Source organism: Actinia tenebrosa, unplaced genomic scaffold, assembly GCF_029948245.1.
Source record: "Actinia tenebrosa isolate PJP-AT-01 unplaced genomic scaffold, QUT_ActTen_1.0 PGA_scaffold3__52_contigs__length_22856419, whole genome shotgun sequence".
NCBI classification, from domain to species: domain Eukaryota; kingdom Metazoa; phylum Cnidaria; class Anthozoa; order Actiniaria; family Actiniidae; genus Actinia; species Actinia tenebrosa.
The window spans coordinates 6,178,653-6,196,254 of NW_028292580.1; the positions used below are offsets into that span (position 1 = coordinate 6,178,653).

General features: G+C 37.1%; 1 protein-coding gene, 1 long non-coding RNA gene and 1 pseudogene across 3 annotated transcripts in view; 2 read left to right on the forward strand and 1 right to left on the reverse strand.

The window, feature by feature from the left end:
• LOC148908305 (uncharacterized) overlaps window positions 1-17,602 on the forward strand; it is a 188,228-nt gene that overhangs the window by 13,561 nt on the left and 157,065 nt on the right. Inside the window, exon 3 of one of the 2 annotated variants that reach the window (XR_016120631.1) lies at window positions 3,345-3,453. The exons of the other annotated variant lie outside the window; for it this stretch is intronic. This is a non-coding gene — a long non-coding RNA (uncharacterized LOC148908305). Of the gene's footprint in view, window positions 1-3,344; window positions 3,454-17,602 lie in introns of those variants that run through there. 2 annotated transcript variants of the gene reach the window in all.
• On the forward strand, window positions 4,502-6,784 carry LOC116287932 (uncharacterized). The gene is made up of 4 exons (XM_089035176.1): window positions 4,502-5,093; window positions 5,237-5,342; window positions 5,730-6,282; window positions 6,566-6,784. The coding sequence occupies exons 1-4, from the start codon at window positions 4,502-4,504 to the stop codon at window positions 6,782-6,784; spliced, it is 1,470 nt and encodes a 489-aa protein (XP_088891302.1).
• Window positions 11,886-15,051, reverse strand: LOC116287929 (uncharacterized; annotated as a pseudogene).

Consider the following 17,602-nt stretch of genomic DNA (forward strand, 5'->3'; position numbering starts at 1 on the left):
GGAGAAGCCATTCATCAAACATTTGACCAGTTCAATCCGGAACGAAAGTAATCATCAGTAAATGTCAACATGTACTTGCTACCACCTTTTGAATCAACCTGCATGGGTCCACATAAATCACTGTGTACCAGCTCATAAGGTCTTGTTGCTCGATGCTCACTCATCTTTGGAAACGACTCTCTTTTCATCTTACCATGAATGCACGCTTCACATTCAACATTGGGGTTTGACTCTTTGTCTTATAGCATACCATCAGCCATGTCTTTTGACAGCAATCGGTTAATGTAGTTGTAGTTTAAATGTCCCATCCTACAATGCCAATCTTCAAAGGATGGTACAGAAGCTGAGGTGGATGTAGTCGAGACATGGGCAAATTCAATTGCGTTGACAGCATACAATTTGTGATTAATGAGATTTCCAATCACAAACTCCTCACCGTCTTTCAAGACGATACATGTATCTTGATCGAAATGGATTTCGGCCCCCATCATGGCCATAGCAGGAACAGACAACAATTTTTTTGTAAAGTCAGGAACGAACAAGACTTTGTGTAGGTTGAGTGTGACGTCATGTCCAGAATTCTTTGTGGATAGGTTGGCGTTTCCCTCTCCAAGGGTATGAATGACAGTATTGTCGCCTAAGAAGATATTTATGGGATGCTTGTATTCGACATAGTCCAATAGAATTTCTCTCTCGTGTGTCATATGCTTAGTGGCTGCAGAATCAATAAACCACTTTTGGCGTTTATCTTTCACCTGATTCGTATTGGATCCATTTGAAATCAGCGCAATTCCATCAGTTTCCGCAATGTTGGAGTTTTCACTTTTGTTTACTCTATATGGACAGTTTCGTCATTATGATCGTTGGTAGATCTTTTAGAGCTTCGTTGGCGGGAAAAACGACTTCCCCGTTGACCACGTGACCACTGATTTCGTCCACGTGTGTTATTTCCTCTGTTCACAAAAAGTGCATCTTCGCTGTCAAAGGTTTCAAAGGTTTCAAAGGTTTTTAACTTTCCACACACGAAAAAGCAAAGAATTACAAATAGAACTTAAGAAAGAAGTGCAAAGGTGCAGGAGGAACAACCCAAAAGGGGTTAACTAAGAAAAATCCTGCACCAATGTAAGCAATTTTAAAGAAATAGTGAATGGCGGAATATTATACTTACAATATAATAGTAAAATAGAAATCAAGCATTTTTAAGGTGAATACAGTTACGGTAAAGATTTACATTTACGAGTTAAATATAAGAACTTGTAGTTTACTGAGATATGAGGTATTTTTTGAAATTTGTATGGAAACTTTTAAGCAATAAACTATTTTTGATTTCAAGAGCAACATCATTCCAGTTTGCAATAGCTGCGTATTTTACAACAAAGTGGCCATAACTTAAGTTTTGGTGAGGCAAATATAAATTCCTTTTCGTTTTAGAGCACGTGTTGTAATCATGAATTAAATCTATATCTCTGAAATAGTTGACAAAAATATTAGGCAATTGATGATTAATGTGCCGATACGCAACCTCGCAAAGCTGGAGCTTTACTATCTCGAAGATGTTTAAGATGTCCAGTTTTTGAAATAAAGGTCTACTAGGGGTTCTGAAATCTGAGAAGGTGATTATTCTTAAGGCTCGTTTTTGTAAAATGTGAATAGGCAATAATCTTGATTTATATTTACTTCCCCAAATTAATGAACCATAGGATATATATGAATATATGAAGCTGTAATAAAGATTTTTCAATAGATGTCTTGCTTCTCGGTCTTTTCTTTTCTCTTCAGGTATTCCTCAGTTAGAAGTCCTCTTACATTGTCCCAGCTTAATTCATCGGCATTTCTAGCATTCAAACTCGTTAGAAATGTGTCGTAAGAATCGGGCAAGCTCCCCAGGACAGTGATGGCAAACTTCTTTGAAGAAATATCCTCCTTTAATTCATGTAGTTGTTCAGCGAGTGAAGTCATATGGGTGATGTGATCCATTAAATCGGCCCCCTCAACCACAGAGGCCGCGTAAAACCGCCGATTGAGTCACACAATTTGACTTACAGAGACGAATTCAAAGTGTTGATGTAATCTCTCCCATGCGAGCCGTGGGTTGGTGATCGATGAAATGTGTACTTGTAATTCTTTTTCAATATTCAAGGCGATCTAGGAATACGGTTTGTTTGATTGTAATTTGAAAGAATTCTTGACTGCCGGCTGTCGTCTTCTTTGGGCTCCGTTTCTAAGCCATCAATGAATCCTCATAAACTTTGTTCCATTAACACTAATTTGATGTTGAATTTCCATGATTGGTAGTTCTCTCCGTTAAGTTTCTCAATTTTCGTAATCTCAGCCATAATATCTGAGCTAAAAACTTACAATTTTAGTGTGCTGGGCCCATAACCTGTTAGGAAATACTCAAAACACACACACGTTGACACGCGTCCACACAACGACATCTTTAATCAACGAACAACGAAAAACAACAAGGTGGGCATTACACAGGGAACCCGCGATAAGATAAGAAATATAAAACAGCATTAATTATCATATTCTAACACTCCCACTTGATGATTATGCTGAAACAAACAAAACAATGTGTAATGACAGGAACAATAGAATAAAGGCAATGAAAGTATAATGAACTATACAATGTCTTGTACACCTAGCATGTCTCTTAATCTTTGAAAGGTGTATTGGCTAAAGGCTTTGGTCATAATATCTGCAACCATATTAACCTTTGAATTGCTTAGCCCAAAGAAGCAACAAACAAACAATTAGAAACAGGTCTTAGTATACTGACATTATCCAAACTTACCAAACATTTTCTGAACTCTATCCTGATCCAGCTCTTTTTCTCCTGATCTTTTGGATGCAAAAAGAATACCATGACTCAGTTCTTCTGTTGTAAAGAGTTTGTCTAAGAGTCTCAGGGCATTCTTTTTGGGCTCTTTTGGAGGTGCCTTGACCGTTGAAAGATTGAAGCCATTGTACAGATGAACTTTAATTTTCCGGGAGTTGGGAAGTTTTAAGACAGTTTGCCTTTTCTTTACAAGTTCATTCCATACTGTGCTCTTCCTGTAATCTTTGTCAATTGGGATTCGATTGTTCTTTTTCAAGAAGTTATTGTCCAACCATTTTAGTTGATCCTTTATTGATCTGAGTGGTCGTAGTGTTTGTGTCTGAATTTTTACCAAGACTGAGTCGTATTTTTTAGCATGAAAATATGATTTTGGATTTTCAGTTAGTTTTTGTTTTAATCTGTCAAGTTCATAAACATTAGCTGCTATTTGGCAGTTTTTGACTTCAAGGGATTGCTATTTGCATTATGGCTTGGTGTTGACATGCGATATTTCTTTTTTTAGGTAATGGTTCATCAAAAGTTGCTGTTCTACCCATCTCTCTATCAGATATGAAATCTTGATTTGTTTTCAAAGTAGAAATATTAACTGTAGGGCCAAAAATACTAGAAGTATCAGAAATAGCATCTTTATTTTCAAAATCAAACCAGTTCATACATGCTCTATCATTTTAAAATAAAACGCCTATCATAATGTGGCCTTAAAAAGAGCCGTTTTTTTGCGATATCTTGATTTTCTCCTCCGGATTATTCCTTGTAGCATCGTTGTGCTCTTTAACACCTTCATCCATATCTTGCTCTTCGTTTACTTCACTAACCTCGTCGTCTTCACTGTCTTCATTCTTGTCACTCTTATTGCATTCACTAACTTCCTCCTCTTCGCTTTCACTATCGGTATCCAAAGGGCGCTTTTTCTTAAGCTCGACATCCCTTGCCAGTTTTATTAGGATTTTTGGCATTGCACCCCTGAGTGCCAAAAGGCACTCTTGGGAGTGAGAGGTATGGAGGGGGATTTTGGACAAAAATGCCATTGGATAAAATTTCCTTCCACTCCATGATATATTTCATTCCATTCGATCGTATTTCATTCCATTCGATCGTATTTTATTCTGTTGGATAATATTTTTTGTGTGGATTAATATCTGCCATTCCATTGGATCATATCTTGCATGACATTCGATCACATCCGGCCATGCCATTGGATTATATCGGCCATGACATTGGATAATCCTCTATGCCATTGGATTGGGTGTGGCAATACCATTCGATCACATCCGGTCATGCCATTGGATCATATCGGCCATGACATTGGATAATACTTTATGCCATTGGATTGGGTGTGGTATTCACGCGGCTAAGTGATGTTATGGTCCCTTAATGTTCGGACAATGTTGTCGCTTTGCCACTCTATTTAACTAACTTTTGATGGAGTTATCAACTTGATTAATTCACTTTGTTTCCATAACAGACCTCAAGAATTTTTTTTTCGTATCGAATAATGAAATTTCGGTGCTGCATAGAAAATCAAATAAATAAATGAAAATAAATTTTCCTTCAAATGTTAGAGGACAAGGTAGAGTGACAAAGCGACCACATTTCCCCAACATTTTCGTGACTGTAACACTACGAAATCACATGAAAGCTTGCAACGAACAAGCCAAGATGGCGGCGAACATGGTGGACGGCCAACAAGAAAGTCCTCGTAATCTTATAAACGATAGCATACGAAATGCACTTCTTGATGTCATTCGTTGTCTTGAAACATATACAGGGTATGATTTTGCCGTTTACAAAATAGAATGGCTTTCCTCTTTTATTCTGCGGCTGGGAGGAGAATATGAAGCGTCTATGCTTCCCAAGCTGATTCAAGCTCGTGAGTTACTACTTTCAGTAGACAGGGATACATCTGCTTCTAAACAAGTAGATATTACACTCACAGGAAATAAGGGAAGACCAAAATTCTTGATAAGCCCAGAAAAGCTAGAGTACTTCTTAGAGAAAGGCTTCACAGCTACCGAAATTTCTAGAATGCTTGCAGTAAGCAGAAAAACAATCTACAGACGGCTAACAGAGCTCGGGATGTCAGTGCGCTCCACGTATAGCAACATGAGTGATATGGAGTTGTGCATTAGCAATATCCTTCATGATTTCCCTAACAGTGGCTATAAAGCTATGCTTGGTCACTTATTATCACGAGGCCATAAAGTACAGCAAGAACGTATCAGAGAGGCAATGAGAAGAGTTGATCCAATAGGTAAGTGCATGTATAATAGCTTGGCAGGCACTTGATTTTATTCATAAAAAGGTGACACCTTGAATGTACTCATTTTTTACCCACCTTTCCCCACTCCCCCTTTTACACGTTGGTGAGAATGATGATTAATTGGATCTTAACAGGAACCACTGTAAGGGCTCTCCAAATTCGAGTAACACACCGAAGGACGTACAGTGTGAGGGGTCCCCTAGAACTATGGCACATTGATGGTAATCATAAGTTGATAAGGTAGGTTGACAGCCAGTGTCAATTATAATCTAGGCTTTTTCTTTGTTTTTCAGAGTGGTGTACATCATTTCCCTGCCTTTCACAAATTCCAGGGTTGTATATATTCACTGGAATATACTCATAGTCCCTTGATTTTAACTATGATCACCATGTTATGCTCTCCCCGCACTTCCTTTTGGGACTAGTTTTTTTGTGGGGAAAAACGTTATTTGAAAACAAATGTTGATTACTTTTCACATTGCCTTTAAGGCATCAAGTATTTTCTCTCCATTACTCAAGTAAGATGGTATAAGCTGCCATTGTATTTTAGTGGTCAAACCATAGTATAACCTCTATAAACTATGGCCAAACTGAGGATTCACTGCAAGATATTTCTTCCTTCATTAGATGGAAATTTGTTGTACATGGCTGCATAGATGGATATTCCAGAAAAGTCATGTTTCTTCAGTGCAATGGAAACAACCAGGCTGACACAGTTCTTTCCCTATTCTCAAATGCAGTTTCTGTCCATGGCCTACCTTCAAGAGTGCGTACAGATCATGGTGGAGAGAATGTTGAAGTTGCATGGTTCATGTTAAATCACCCAGAGAGGGGTCCAGGAAGAGGTAGTATTATTACAGGACCAAGTGTTCACAACCAGCGTATTGGACGCCTTTGGAGAGATGTTTTTGCCAGCTGCCTTTACATATACTATTCTGTGTTTTACTTTTTGGAAGAGACAGGGAGATTGGATGTTTCCAATAACATCCATATGTTCTGTTTACATTATGTTTACTTGCCTAGAATTAATCAACATCTTCATAATTTTATAATGTCTTGGAATGACCATCGTATCCGAACAGCAGGAAACAAATATCCAAATCAGCTGTGGATATTGGGACTTGTTCAGGCAAACATAAATGCATTAATAGCAGGAACACAATCAGGTGCATCTTCTCAGGTACAAAACTTCTACCAAAGTATGACTAAGGCCTAGGGCAATCATCAAACTTTCCATCCACTGAACTTAATTACTTTTTTTTTCAATGGGTGCATGTTTGCTTTACCTTAGGCCTAAGTTATCAGGCTTATCCCCCCCCCCCCCTCCTCCATATCAACTAACCCTTCTATGTAGTGCCTAGTCATGAACGAAGTACAAGATGTTGTGATGGCATCAAATTATTTCATTTCTATTCAAAATCTGCCCAATTTTTTATACTTTTTTGTATATTGTGTGTGTCTAGGAATGGAATGAATATGGGATTGACTGTGATGCACCACTTCCTAATAAGCCTGGGGATGATGAAACTCTTGCTTTTGAAGTTACAAATAATCCATTGTCGGAAAGTGACTTCCAGGAATTTGCTCAATTGGTACACCCGTTAAGGGGTGATGACTGCTATGGAATTACTATATACTTGGAAGCATGTGCTCTTGTATCAGAAAGATTGCATCCAGAATAGTACCTAAGGTACAAGCGATAGCATAGTACTGCATGAGGAATCTCCACAGTTACACAATTAAAATTTTATTTAAAACTATGAAAATAATAAAATAATTGACTAACAGTAACCTGATGACTGCTTCATGAAATCTTGATTGACTTATTGCATTATCAATATTGGTTTTTAATTTCATAATTAAAATTATAAAATTTATTTTTTGAACAATGTTATTGAATTCATTTTAAGAAAGAATGAAAGCTTGTCCAATGATGACTACAACGAAAATTTGCCAAAATTGAAAAAAAACTCCTGCTGAGCCTTAACTTGTGCCATTCAATAATACATCATTCTTCATAAAACAAAGAAAAGGTTTTGGAATGGTGTATTGCTCATACAATCATTGTTTTTTTTTGTTGATGAATATAAATGTTTTCATAATGTAACTCAGAACCTTCCATATCCAAGTGCTGCCATTTCCAATGAGGTGCAGCATGCTTTCTTAAAACTTTCTTAAAACTGTCATAATTATTGTGGCAGATTGGCAAGGTGAGCTTATTAAAACAGCTGTCTGCTTCAAGTAATGTCTTGGTTTCCTCAGTTTGGAAATAGACTTCTATCTTTAGGTCTGCATCCATTATTGTTGACCCAGTTATGAATGGGACCAAGGACTGAAGCAGCGTCTTTTGGTTTGGTTTTTTTCTTCCATGTTTTAAAACCAAAAGCAGGATCAGCTAGACACGATGAACCACGAGGGAATGCAAGCACACAATACCCACAATTCCATATGTAAGACTTGTGATATGTGACATGTGAATGACGTGTAAAAAAAGATGACAAATACCAGAACAGCGATCGAATTTATTATTTCAAAGCTGCTACGATAAATGTTGTTTTTCTCGAATACTTTGAGAACCTTTTGAAGCGATAAATTAAGGATTTAATGCTTTTCAATACTTATACCAATTTTTCAGTAGTCGACCAAAACTTTATCAAATAATATTACAGTTATAACATGGCTGCTTTCTTTCTTCATAATTGTGACCTTTATTTGACCCCTACATATCCCCTTGCATTAGGTAATATCCGGTAAACTAAATTCTACGAAAACAACCTATTGAAAGCAGGAGTTTCTTTCAGACGAACGGCGATATTTCATATTCCGGTTTTATACACAGATCTTCAAATTCAACTGTTCACATCGACCAAATGGCATAAAGTATTATCCAATGTCATGGCCGATATGATCCAATGACATGACCGGATGTGATTGAATGGTATTGCCACACCCAATCCAATGGCATAGAGGATTATCCAATGTCATGGCCGATATAATCCAATGGCATGGCCGGATGTGATCGAATGTCATGCAAGATATGATCCAATGGAATGGCAGATATTAATCCACACAAAAAATATTATCCAACAGAATAAAATACGATCGAATGGAATGAAATACGATCGAATGGAATGAAATATATCATGGAGTGGAAGGAAATTTTATCCAATGGCATTTTTGTCCAAAATCCCCCTCCATAGAGAGGCTTAACTCAGTGGTTTTACATTGATGTGCCATTTCCTATCCCATCATCCTAAGAGGTGACACAGCTTTCCCAAATGCTAATTTATATCCAACACAGGGTTCTCAATAAGAATTACTTTGGATTTGTGGGAATGACACCACCGGCAAACAAGTAATAAACAATGTAAACAAATTCTCTTAGAAGGAGGTACTGCCCATCTCTCTAAATACATGTAACTTTTAGTTGTAACTTCTTCACTTCTCTTAAGTCCTTATTTTTCTCAGGAGGGAAGCGGTGAAAGGATAAAGCCTTGTCGTTATATCGACCATCGCTTGTGCACAAGGGAACGCAACAGTGGAAACTCATACTCGTTTATCACAAATATCGGTCTTAATATCTGGATCTAAGGCCTAAAAGTAAACTTATATTTATTACTTATATTCCCGATATAAAATCTGAAAGATCTAGCCATTTATGTACAAACAATCATTCAAAGTTTGGAAATAATTACCTTGCTCGACGACCGCCATGATTCGCGTTATCCAAGTGTGAAATCGGTTCGTTTGGAGCTTGAAATATCGCTTTTAAATCACGAAACTTCGCGAGTAACCAGAAGAAAAGTCAGAAAAACACTAAAGCTATAATGTGTAGGAAATATTTCAAGATTGACTTTCTACAAGAGAAGAAAACGGCTTTTGAATCGTTTGAACGCTCACGAAGGCCAGTCACGCTTTGTTGGTTGTCAAGGAATGTCTGGTTAGCTTGCAATCCAGCATGGCGCTGCTATGCGTGAACCGGTCACGTGTCAATCTGTTGCAAAAGGCCTATTCTATACACTGGATAACTTTACCCAGTGGATAACTTTATCTAGACTTCGTACAACCGTACTGGCATAGCTCGGTTTCCTAACATATTTTTGTTCACAATGCAAAAACTGCAAGTCAGATGAATAAGCTTCATGACTTAAAGAATATATATGAATCAATGAATCAAAGAATTGCTGTCATCTTATTACCTTTAAGATCAAATCATTTCAACCAAACATTCTTGTTTTCCTTCTGTGAACACGTTTGACAACTGAGAAAAGAGCAAAGTATTTTGTCAATAAATTATTATTTGCTATATTGCAGCTTGCCATAAGCTGAAACGGTCAATCTTATGGAAGCATTCACTATAAGGGATTTACTGTATCACAGATAATAGTTCCTAATCACCGATAACAGTGCAATACTTACTTTTGATTGCTTGTTGTCCAAATAAGATTCTCATTTGATCCAAAACTTCTTCCCCAAGTTCGTTCACGTTAAGTTCGGGCATTATTGTGGACGGATATGCTTATATGTGGACGCTCTATGACAGCGTTTGACTCGGCCAGTTATCCAGCTTCGGTTACTTATCACAGTATGTGATATCCCGGCCTAGTGAGTGGCGAATTTCTGATTTAAAAACATCCTCGTTCCAGTAAATAGGTCGTAGCTCGCATTTCAACAAAAATTGCGTTTATAAAGTTTATAAATTTTCAGGTTAGCGTATTGATCATGAGACCAAGAAGAAAATTAACCGGAGGTTTTGAATATTTTTTGGTTGTAATATTAAAGTATAATATTACCAGTTAAAAGTATCATAAAACAGATAGAACGTCACCATTGCGCTGTAACATTTTCCAGGGCCTCAATAGGCAAATCCCAGCTCCTATGTACCTATTCAATAACTATATTTTCAGGCTGCTAGAGAAATTGCGAACAGGCAACCCAACCTAACAAAATGGTATTATAATATAGGAAGCGGACACACTATGTGGAAGCTAAAATATCATAACGCCAGACTTTTTATTCTTTCCAGTGTTTCTGAATATTTCCAATATCCATCATTATTGAGATATTCACAAAGGGCTGATATAATAACCGTAACAGCAAAGTTTAAAATGCGCAATGTCAACAATACGAACTCTTTAAAATTCTATGGACCTTCACTGACATACGACTACTCTGAACTATTGTTTAAAAGTGGTACCATCACTAGGAAGGCCTTTTTTTCTAAATATTATTTGTGAAATCTTAACTAAAATTTTAACGATTTGCTTGAAAATGATCATTATGACAATAAAGGAAGAACATTTGCGCCCAAGAATATCAACTCTCTTACTATTATTATATTTTTGAAGGACATTTTAGAGATTAAAGACAAGATAGCTCAGGACCAACAGTTGCACTATGGATCGTCGCACAGACCAAAATATTGCCTAAGCTTCCAACAGCACTTGAAATGATTATAATCATAACAACACCATACTCCAATGGCAAAAAAAATTCCGAACTTTTAGTTCCATTAAGCAAAAAGCTGCATATTTCGACTAACAATGACTTCCAGGAGTTAGTAACTGTGCAAGACTACTGTCTTTGCTTCTGGTTTCCCATGTTCTTATACATGAGAAAAGCCAGGAGCTATTTAAAATGAAACCCTCGGCTGAGCGAATCAGAAAAACTTGCCATCTAAAAGCTGTGAACTACAACAGTTCTGAAACTGAGTAGTAAGATTTAATAATGAGAATATGTGGACCGTATGGTACTAATGAAATACATGAAGATATAGAAATATAGATAAGTTATAGTCCCAAGCACTATAACTTATCTATATTTCTATATGTTTTAGTAAGATTTGATAGTTACCATCAAGCAAACAAACAAAATTGTCCAATATGGAATTACCAAAGCCCCCCGTACTGTATTCCGTTGTAGGCCGTTGGTGTACCTAATTAGTGGGGATTTACCCGTTATTAAAATATATGTGTATACGTGTATGAACTTTAATATTGTCCTATTTTTCAACTGTAATTCATAAAAAAAACGTTGAAATTAAGATACTCACGAGTGATGCACGCGTTGACATGCATTAAATTTACCTGATTAACCAGCGCTTGTCTTATGTAGTTAGGTCCCACCATTAGGACAACAAACGGCGTTGCACAAAGCCATATTTTCCATATAAATGTTATTTTTATATAAAATTAATAATTTCTACACTTCTGATGAGTTACTAGTATACAGTCAATTCAAAAAATGTTGTCGTCGACCAACTCAAGCCTACGCGACTGGACCGAAAGGAACTTTGGGTTAGTAATCATTGAAGCCGAGTTGACTCCATAATTTTATCTGACTAGTTATGCCTGGTTTACAGCACGAACCTTTGTAGACGAGCGGGAAGTGTTGAAGGAGACGTTTTTTTAATGCCTTCATATTTTCGGAATTGTGAACTAAATCATAACTACTTTGTTTTTCTTTTCCTAAACCCGAAGACATGCATTCTATGGATTTTTTCTAGCCGTTATTATCTTATTACTAGCGGAAACAATCAATTCAGAACGAATATTTAACTGCTTCAGTGATTTTTACCCATATTCCTTTCGGTCCAGTCGCGTAGGCTTGAGCCGGTCGACGACAACGTTTTTTGAATTGACTGTATACGTAGTCTCCCACACAGCCACTTTCAGTGTCATCACACAACGCTTTCTCCCCTGAGTAGCTACAATTATCTCCAGTCTTTTCTGTGTGCAACTATTCAAGTTCACTACAATACTTATTGTTGATAGCTGACAAATGTTATGGTAAAGACGCTATCATATCTTCAGTGCCAGGCCAACAGAACTTCCTAATTTCGTTGTACAAATATTGCCTTCTATCTCCATCTGGACCCCTAGGAATGATAATTTTCAGGAGGCCGATATGGTGGTTTGATTGAGAGGTCTTTCAATACTTAGTGTATTATTTCGGGAGAGTCTATAAGCTCTTGACAGTTAACTACTCCTGGGTGCTCTTTCGAAAATCTAAAATGGTGAAACTTACTAATTCCTTTTATTTCCCTGTTGACTTGTCTACAGCCTCTAATAAGTCGAGAAGGGATGACACATAGCATCTTCTAAACGACTGCTTTAACAAACTAAAACACCAGTCAGGACTAAATTTAGTGTATCCCGCAATTAAGAAAGAATATAGTATTGTGTGGTGTTGGCCACAAAGAACTCTCCAACAGTAATACCAAATTACATAATTATTTTTGTTTTGCCCACCACAGTTATCAGCATGAACCTGAACATTTCTCTCTCCTGCCCCTTGTGATGTAAAAAAGTCATGAACATAGCTAATAACTGTGTTGGCACATTTAGCTGTATCTACGGCTTCATCAATTAAATAATTTACTTGCCTGGGTATACCCTCACAACATATACCAAACAGGCCACATTTCCGCGGAACTTTGAAATATTGGCTTGGCCCGGGTTGTTGTGGATTAGACGGAATGTGAACTTGTTGGGCATAATCGTAGGAATAGTGAACAGTTCCTTCAAAAGAGCAGCTTGGGTTACCAGATAAGAGGTTAATATCACTACTTTTCATTGCCTCTTTACAGTTGGAAATGCAGGCTTTCATAATTCACGTTCAGCCTGAGCTTCCTTTAAGTGTGTTTCTTGCTCTTGAAGGTACTTGGCCTTATCCTGGTCACTTACACTCACATTTCTAGATATCTTGGTGTTGTTCATTTGGCAGAGGTCAGTGGCCGGAGTCATTATCAGAATATATGGAGTGAAAGTGTTCCAGAGATCAACGAATTTTGGATAACTAACAGCAGTTACATTTGCTTCCTCTGAAGCAGTTTTATACTTTCGTCAGACAGATGCTTTTGATTCAGAAGATGGTAGCAGCTGGACTTTATCACTTTTAAATTGTAGAACTCTACCTGGCAGTGCAACCGCTTGTTCAACTGCAAAATGTTTTATGAAACTTACAGTTCTTGTTACTGTTTCATGTGAAAACACATGCGGCAAGTGAGAAGTATTGTCGTGCCTTATTGGAGCTATTCCATGATTTTGAATATGGCATTTTAAGCTCTGCAGTCTGTGTTTACCAATTCCACATGAAAATAGAAATGTCTTATAAACTTGATGAGCAAGGAAATAATTTCTACCAGTTATTGCTCTTGGTTTGAAGTTTGTACTAATGTGTATTTCATCAAAACAGAACTCTGTGCAAATAGTACTAGAAAAAATAGGTGCTTACATATCGGTTCCCTCTTGCATCTAAAATAGCCAAAGACAGTTTACAGAAACACGATTACAGAAGGCACAACACAATGTGGTCACAACGCACACGGTCTTACTTGAAAGAATGATTCGCCTGTCTAATTACGTACGCGGGAGCACGCTAATGATCAAGTTACAAAGTACATAGAAAGAAGAAATCATAAAGGAGAACTGATTAAACCGCAAATAATTAAGAGGAAATGAAACTAAATAAGCTAATTAAACAGGGCCTGGTCCTAGTGACCTCTACAAGTGTTAATAATTGATATCAAGAAAAAATTTAATTCGGAGGTCCTCCTCTCGGGCAAAGCTTCTTGCTGTCAAACACCATATTTCATTTGAAGGTTACACTTTAATTCTAGACACGTCTATTACCAGAATATCAAAGGCAAATCGTGGAGTCTCCACTTCACCAATTCTGTATGAAATACAGGGAATAGCGTTTTAAACTAAATCCCTATAGAAAAGAAATATAGACGCTGATTGCTGATACGAGCTTCGATCGCATATTAACACTGGATTAAATCTTGGTTCCGTGAACTGAAATAGTACTTGTACGGGTTTTGTACGACGTTGTACGTGAAGCCTTTGAAATACCTGCCTAATCAAGTCATGTGATAACAACTGGTCATGTGATTGTTGCGACGCCCGCGTGCGCGGTCTTTATGTAATGTGATAGGCATGGTATACTTCTTTGTGCTGCTCTCTCTAGTGTTGGTATTGGTTTTGAATTATAATTCATAGACTTCTGGTGGGATGGTGTTCCAGAAATCAAGAATACCATTCACAAGTTCTTGCTTGTGACTTGGCTTAACTCTTCGCCGCAAGTGGTCTTTCAATTGGTGCAAAGCATTTCGATTGCTTTCAAATTAGGCGACTCGGCTGGTGTAGGAATGTAGTTGATGTTGTTTTTCTCTAAGAAAGCCATAGATTCTTTGCCTAATATAAAATAATAATTATAAAAGCGTAAATTGTAGGAAACGAGAACTCAATTTACAGATTCTACTAAAACGTTTTTTGATATAGGTTTATCCTACAGCTTCCGAGTTGCCCAGTATAAACGTCTTTGTTTTCTATCATTTAATAGCCCACTTTCGATATTCTGGTTGAGTGATCAAACACAAAGGAATTGAAGATGAGGCTCCGGGAAAACAATAGATAAACCTAATTATATTTTTTGGTTTCCCTGGAGCCTCATCTTAAATTGCTTTATGTGTGATCTCTCAACCAGAATATCGAAAGTGGGCTATTAGCATCATTTAGGACAAAATAGCAATTTTTATTTTACAGAGTACTGTCTGTACTCTAACATTGTTGCAAACACAATTGCAAACAAGTCCTTTAACATAAAAAAGGTTAACCAAGTTATCATGTCTATATCTACATTTCAAGCTGATGGATACCCATCAAACTGTTCAAGAAATAAAGCTTCCAAGAGATTATGGGTCAGTTTAATATTTTCTAGGATCATATGCATTTAGATAACCTGGTTGTATACTCCCTAAATATACAAACAAGGAACACACTTTCCAAATTTTATTCAAGTCCTCAGACATTGAATTTGGTATGACTTGTCTTAGGATGTTATAAATTTTCACTCTTTCGATTGCTCGTTCTACGTGAATACGTACTGATGCAATTTCTCTTGTCTCATCTTCTTCATCAGGATCCAAACTATCTTTGCCTCGCATGAAGGGGGGTATGTTTAAGTGTGCCTTTTCTTGATCAGGTCTTGAATTTGAAAACCACGATCTGCCATTACATAGTCATCCTCTTCTAGTAACAACAGAATGCCACAATGTTCCACAATGGCTCTATCACTGCAGTGACCACCATAGAGATTGGAAACATAAGTTATAGCACCATTGGGGGCAATCTCAATGAGCCCTTTGGCTGTGTTATGGCTTTTATATGTTGAATAAGTCTCTGATTGTGATCTAAAGCATGATGGTCTTTCAACCAATGTCCTTAAATGAGTAAAAACAATAGTTACCTCACTAACATTGCGTCACTGAATTGCAAGTCAACATTTAAATTTAAATTGGTATTTATCAATTTTTTGTGTACGAGAGACATTCTTTGTAAATGCCATTGATCTCTAGATAAAGGGAAGCATCAAATTCCTGATTCTTAGTCCACAACCGCACAAGATTGGCATTATAGTATGTATTTTTGTTAACTGTTTCTTATTAGCCTCCTGATCGTGCCATTGAAGGGTTTTAAGACACTCAAAAATAAGTACGCTCACAACTATTTTCGCTCACAGCTGCTTGTTGATTATTCACGTTTGACTTCGGTGTTATTCCTTGTCGTGTGCTGTTAATTGTGAGCTCACTTTTATTTATTTGACTGCCTTTGACTGACTTTAGGTTTTGTCTTGTCTTACGACCTGTTAAGTTCTTATTAAAAATACAATACTTATGGAAAAAATGTTGACGTTTCTTATTTATGCATTTATTAATTAAATTATAATTATTAATGTTTATTATTATAATAAAAGTCATACCCTAAGCCCATACCTGTCTGATAGAGTAGAGTAGCACATCCTTTGCATTATTTGAATCGTATCTGGTAAACCAGCTATGGAACACAGGAGGATGTGTTACGTGCCTTCATTTCTTTAGTGTCCCACAACTGCTTCAAAGCTTTTAGATCACCACGTGACTGCTTCCAAGGTAGATGAATACTTCTTGATCTTTATGCTTATGGATAAGCGTTGGTCGTAATAGAACTGGTTTTTTTTTTGGTATTGCCTTGTTAAAAGCAAGTGGTGACGATATGTTGGTTTAAAGGGATTCGTACAAAAATGCTCAACATCATTTTTCTTCCTCTCATCAACTAAAAGAGCGATTCTTTCGGGTGCTCCTTGAATCGAAGGAAATTGTCTCCTTTTTGGCTTTCTTCAACACATTTCAAGGTTATGGCATAGAGCTCACCTTCATTTCCATGCTTGGACTGTTTCGACACTGAATGATTGAGGCGTTGCTTCAGGTTTTGAACTTGTGGGACTGATCATGGAAGTGATAAACCTTTTTTTCACCTTGAGCACAGCACCTGCCTCTTCATGTGTTTCAGTTTTTTTAGACTGTTAGACTGCGAGGTAGAAGCCTGAGTACGTAGCCTCATTATGTCCAACGTGAGTAAGCAGATAAGAACGGATTTTAGAGTCTTCAGCCATGGAGTCTGTGCTGATATCTACTAAATCAATGAAATAGTCCCTTATCAGATTCCAAAATGTAACAACTTTGTTTAGTCCTTGCTTTTAGGAATAGCTTTGGCCTCTTTCAAAGGTTGTCTACCTTTTTAAACTATTCAAGCTCGAATACAAGAATTCGCGCCCCCTCCACGCTCAACCTCGCTCTTAAAAAGTCACCGAAAATCCCTCGGGACCCTAACAATAACGCGCGGTCACGCTCATCTTACATGTTACAAATAAAAGTCGGTGATGTTTCCTTTGTGAGCTGGAAAAACTGAATCAATTTACCCAGTTTTTTTAATACTGTACCGTCTGCATTCAACTCTGAAGTGAAATTTTTAGAAACCAATCAATAAAACAATATCGGTCAATAGAAATTAATTAATATTGATCATCAATTTTCAATATGAATCATTTGATTGGCATGTGAATTTATATCGATTGCTACGTATTGATAAGCAATTTCATCAAAGGTAAACATTGACGATTTCATCAATTAGATAGACTGAACATAATCAGACCATTACTGAAACTTCTAAATACAAATGATAAATGACATAAATTTTGAATTTATGGTAAGATACTTCGCATGCAAGATGACATGATGACGCCATTCGTTATCAAAAAGAAATCAGACAAAGTAGAAACGTCTTTTTCATGTTAATTAATTTAGCTATTAAATTCAACAAACATTTCACTTACTTGGGTTCACAGGTAATATTTGCAATTGACGGTTCATTCGTGTCAAAGGTGGATAACTACTTCCTGTGCAGAACACTGGCTGACAATTTTTTCTCAAAGGTAAATGAACTGATAACATGACCTAGCCGCTGCAGTTCTGCTTTTGCCTCCCCTTTGTAATGCATTTATCTGGCCACCGTAACAAAACAACCTCTTTGCTAAATGTGCCCGTTTTCGGTCTACCTTCGCTGTCTACAACTACCACGGCCAGCGGGGCCCCAAGTCGTTCATAGCACATACTGTGTTGGTGCAGTAGCATTATTTCTGTGTAATATTCTCGTTAATTCCTGTACCGGTGTTTCCAC

Coding starts and splice junctions, on each gene's coding strand:
- LOC116287932 (XM_089035176.1), top strand. CDS start 4,502: ATGGCGGCGAACATGGTGGACGGCCAACAAGAAAGTCCTCGTAATCTT. Junction 5,094..5,236: donor GAGAAGAGTTGATCCAATAG/GTAAGTGCATGT, acceptor GGATCTTAACAG/GAACCACTGTAAGGGCTCTC. Junction 5,343..5,729: donor GGTAATCATAAGTTGATAAG/GTAGGTTGACAG, acceptor TTCCTTCATTAG/ATGGAAATTTGTTGTACATG.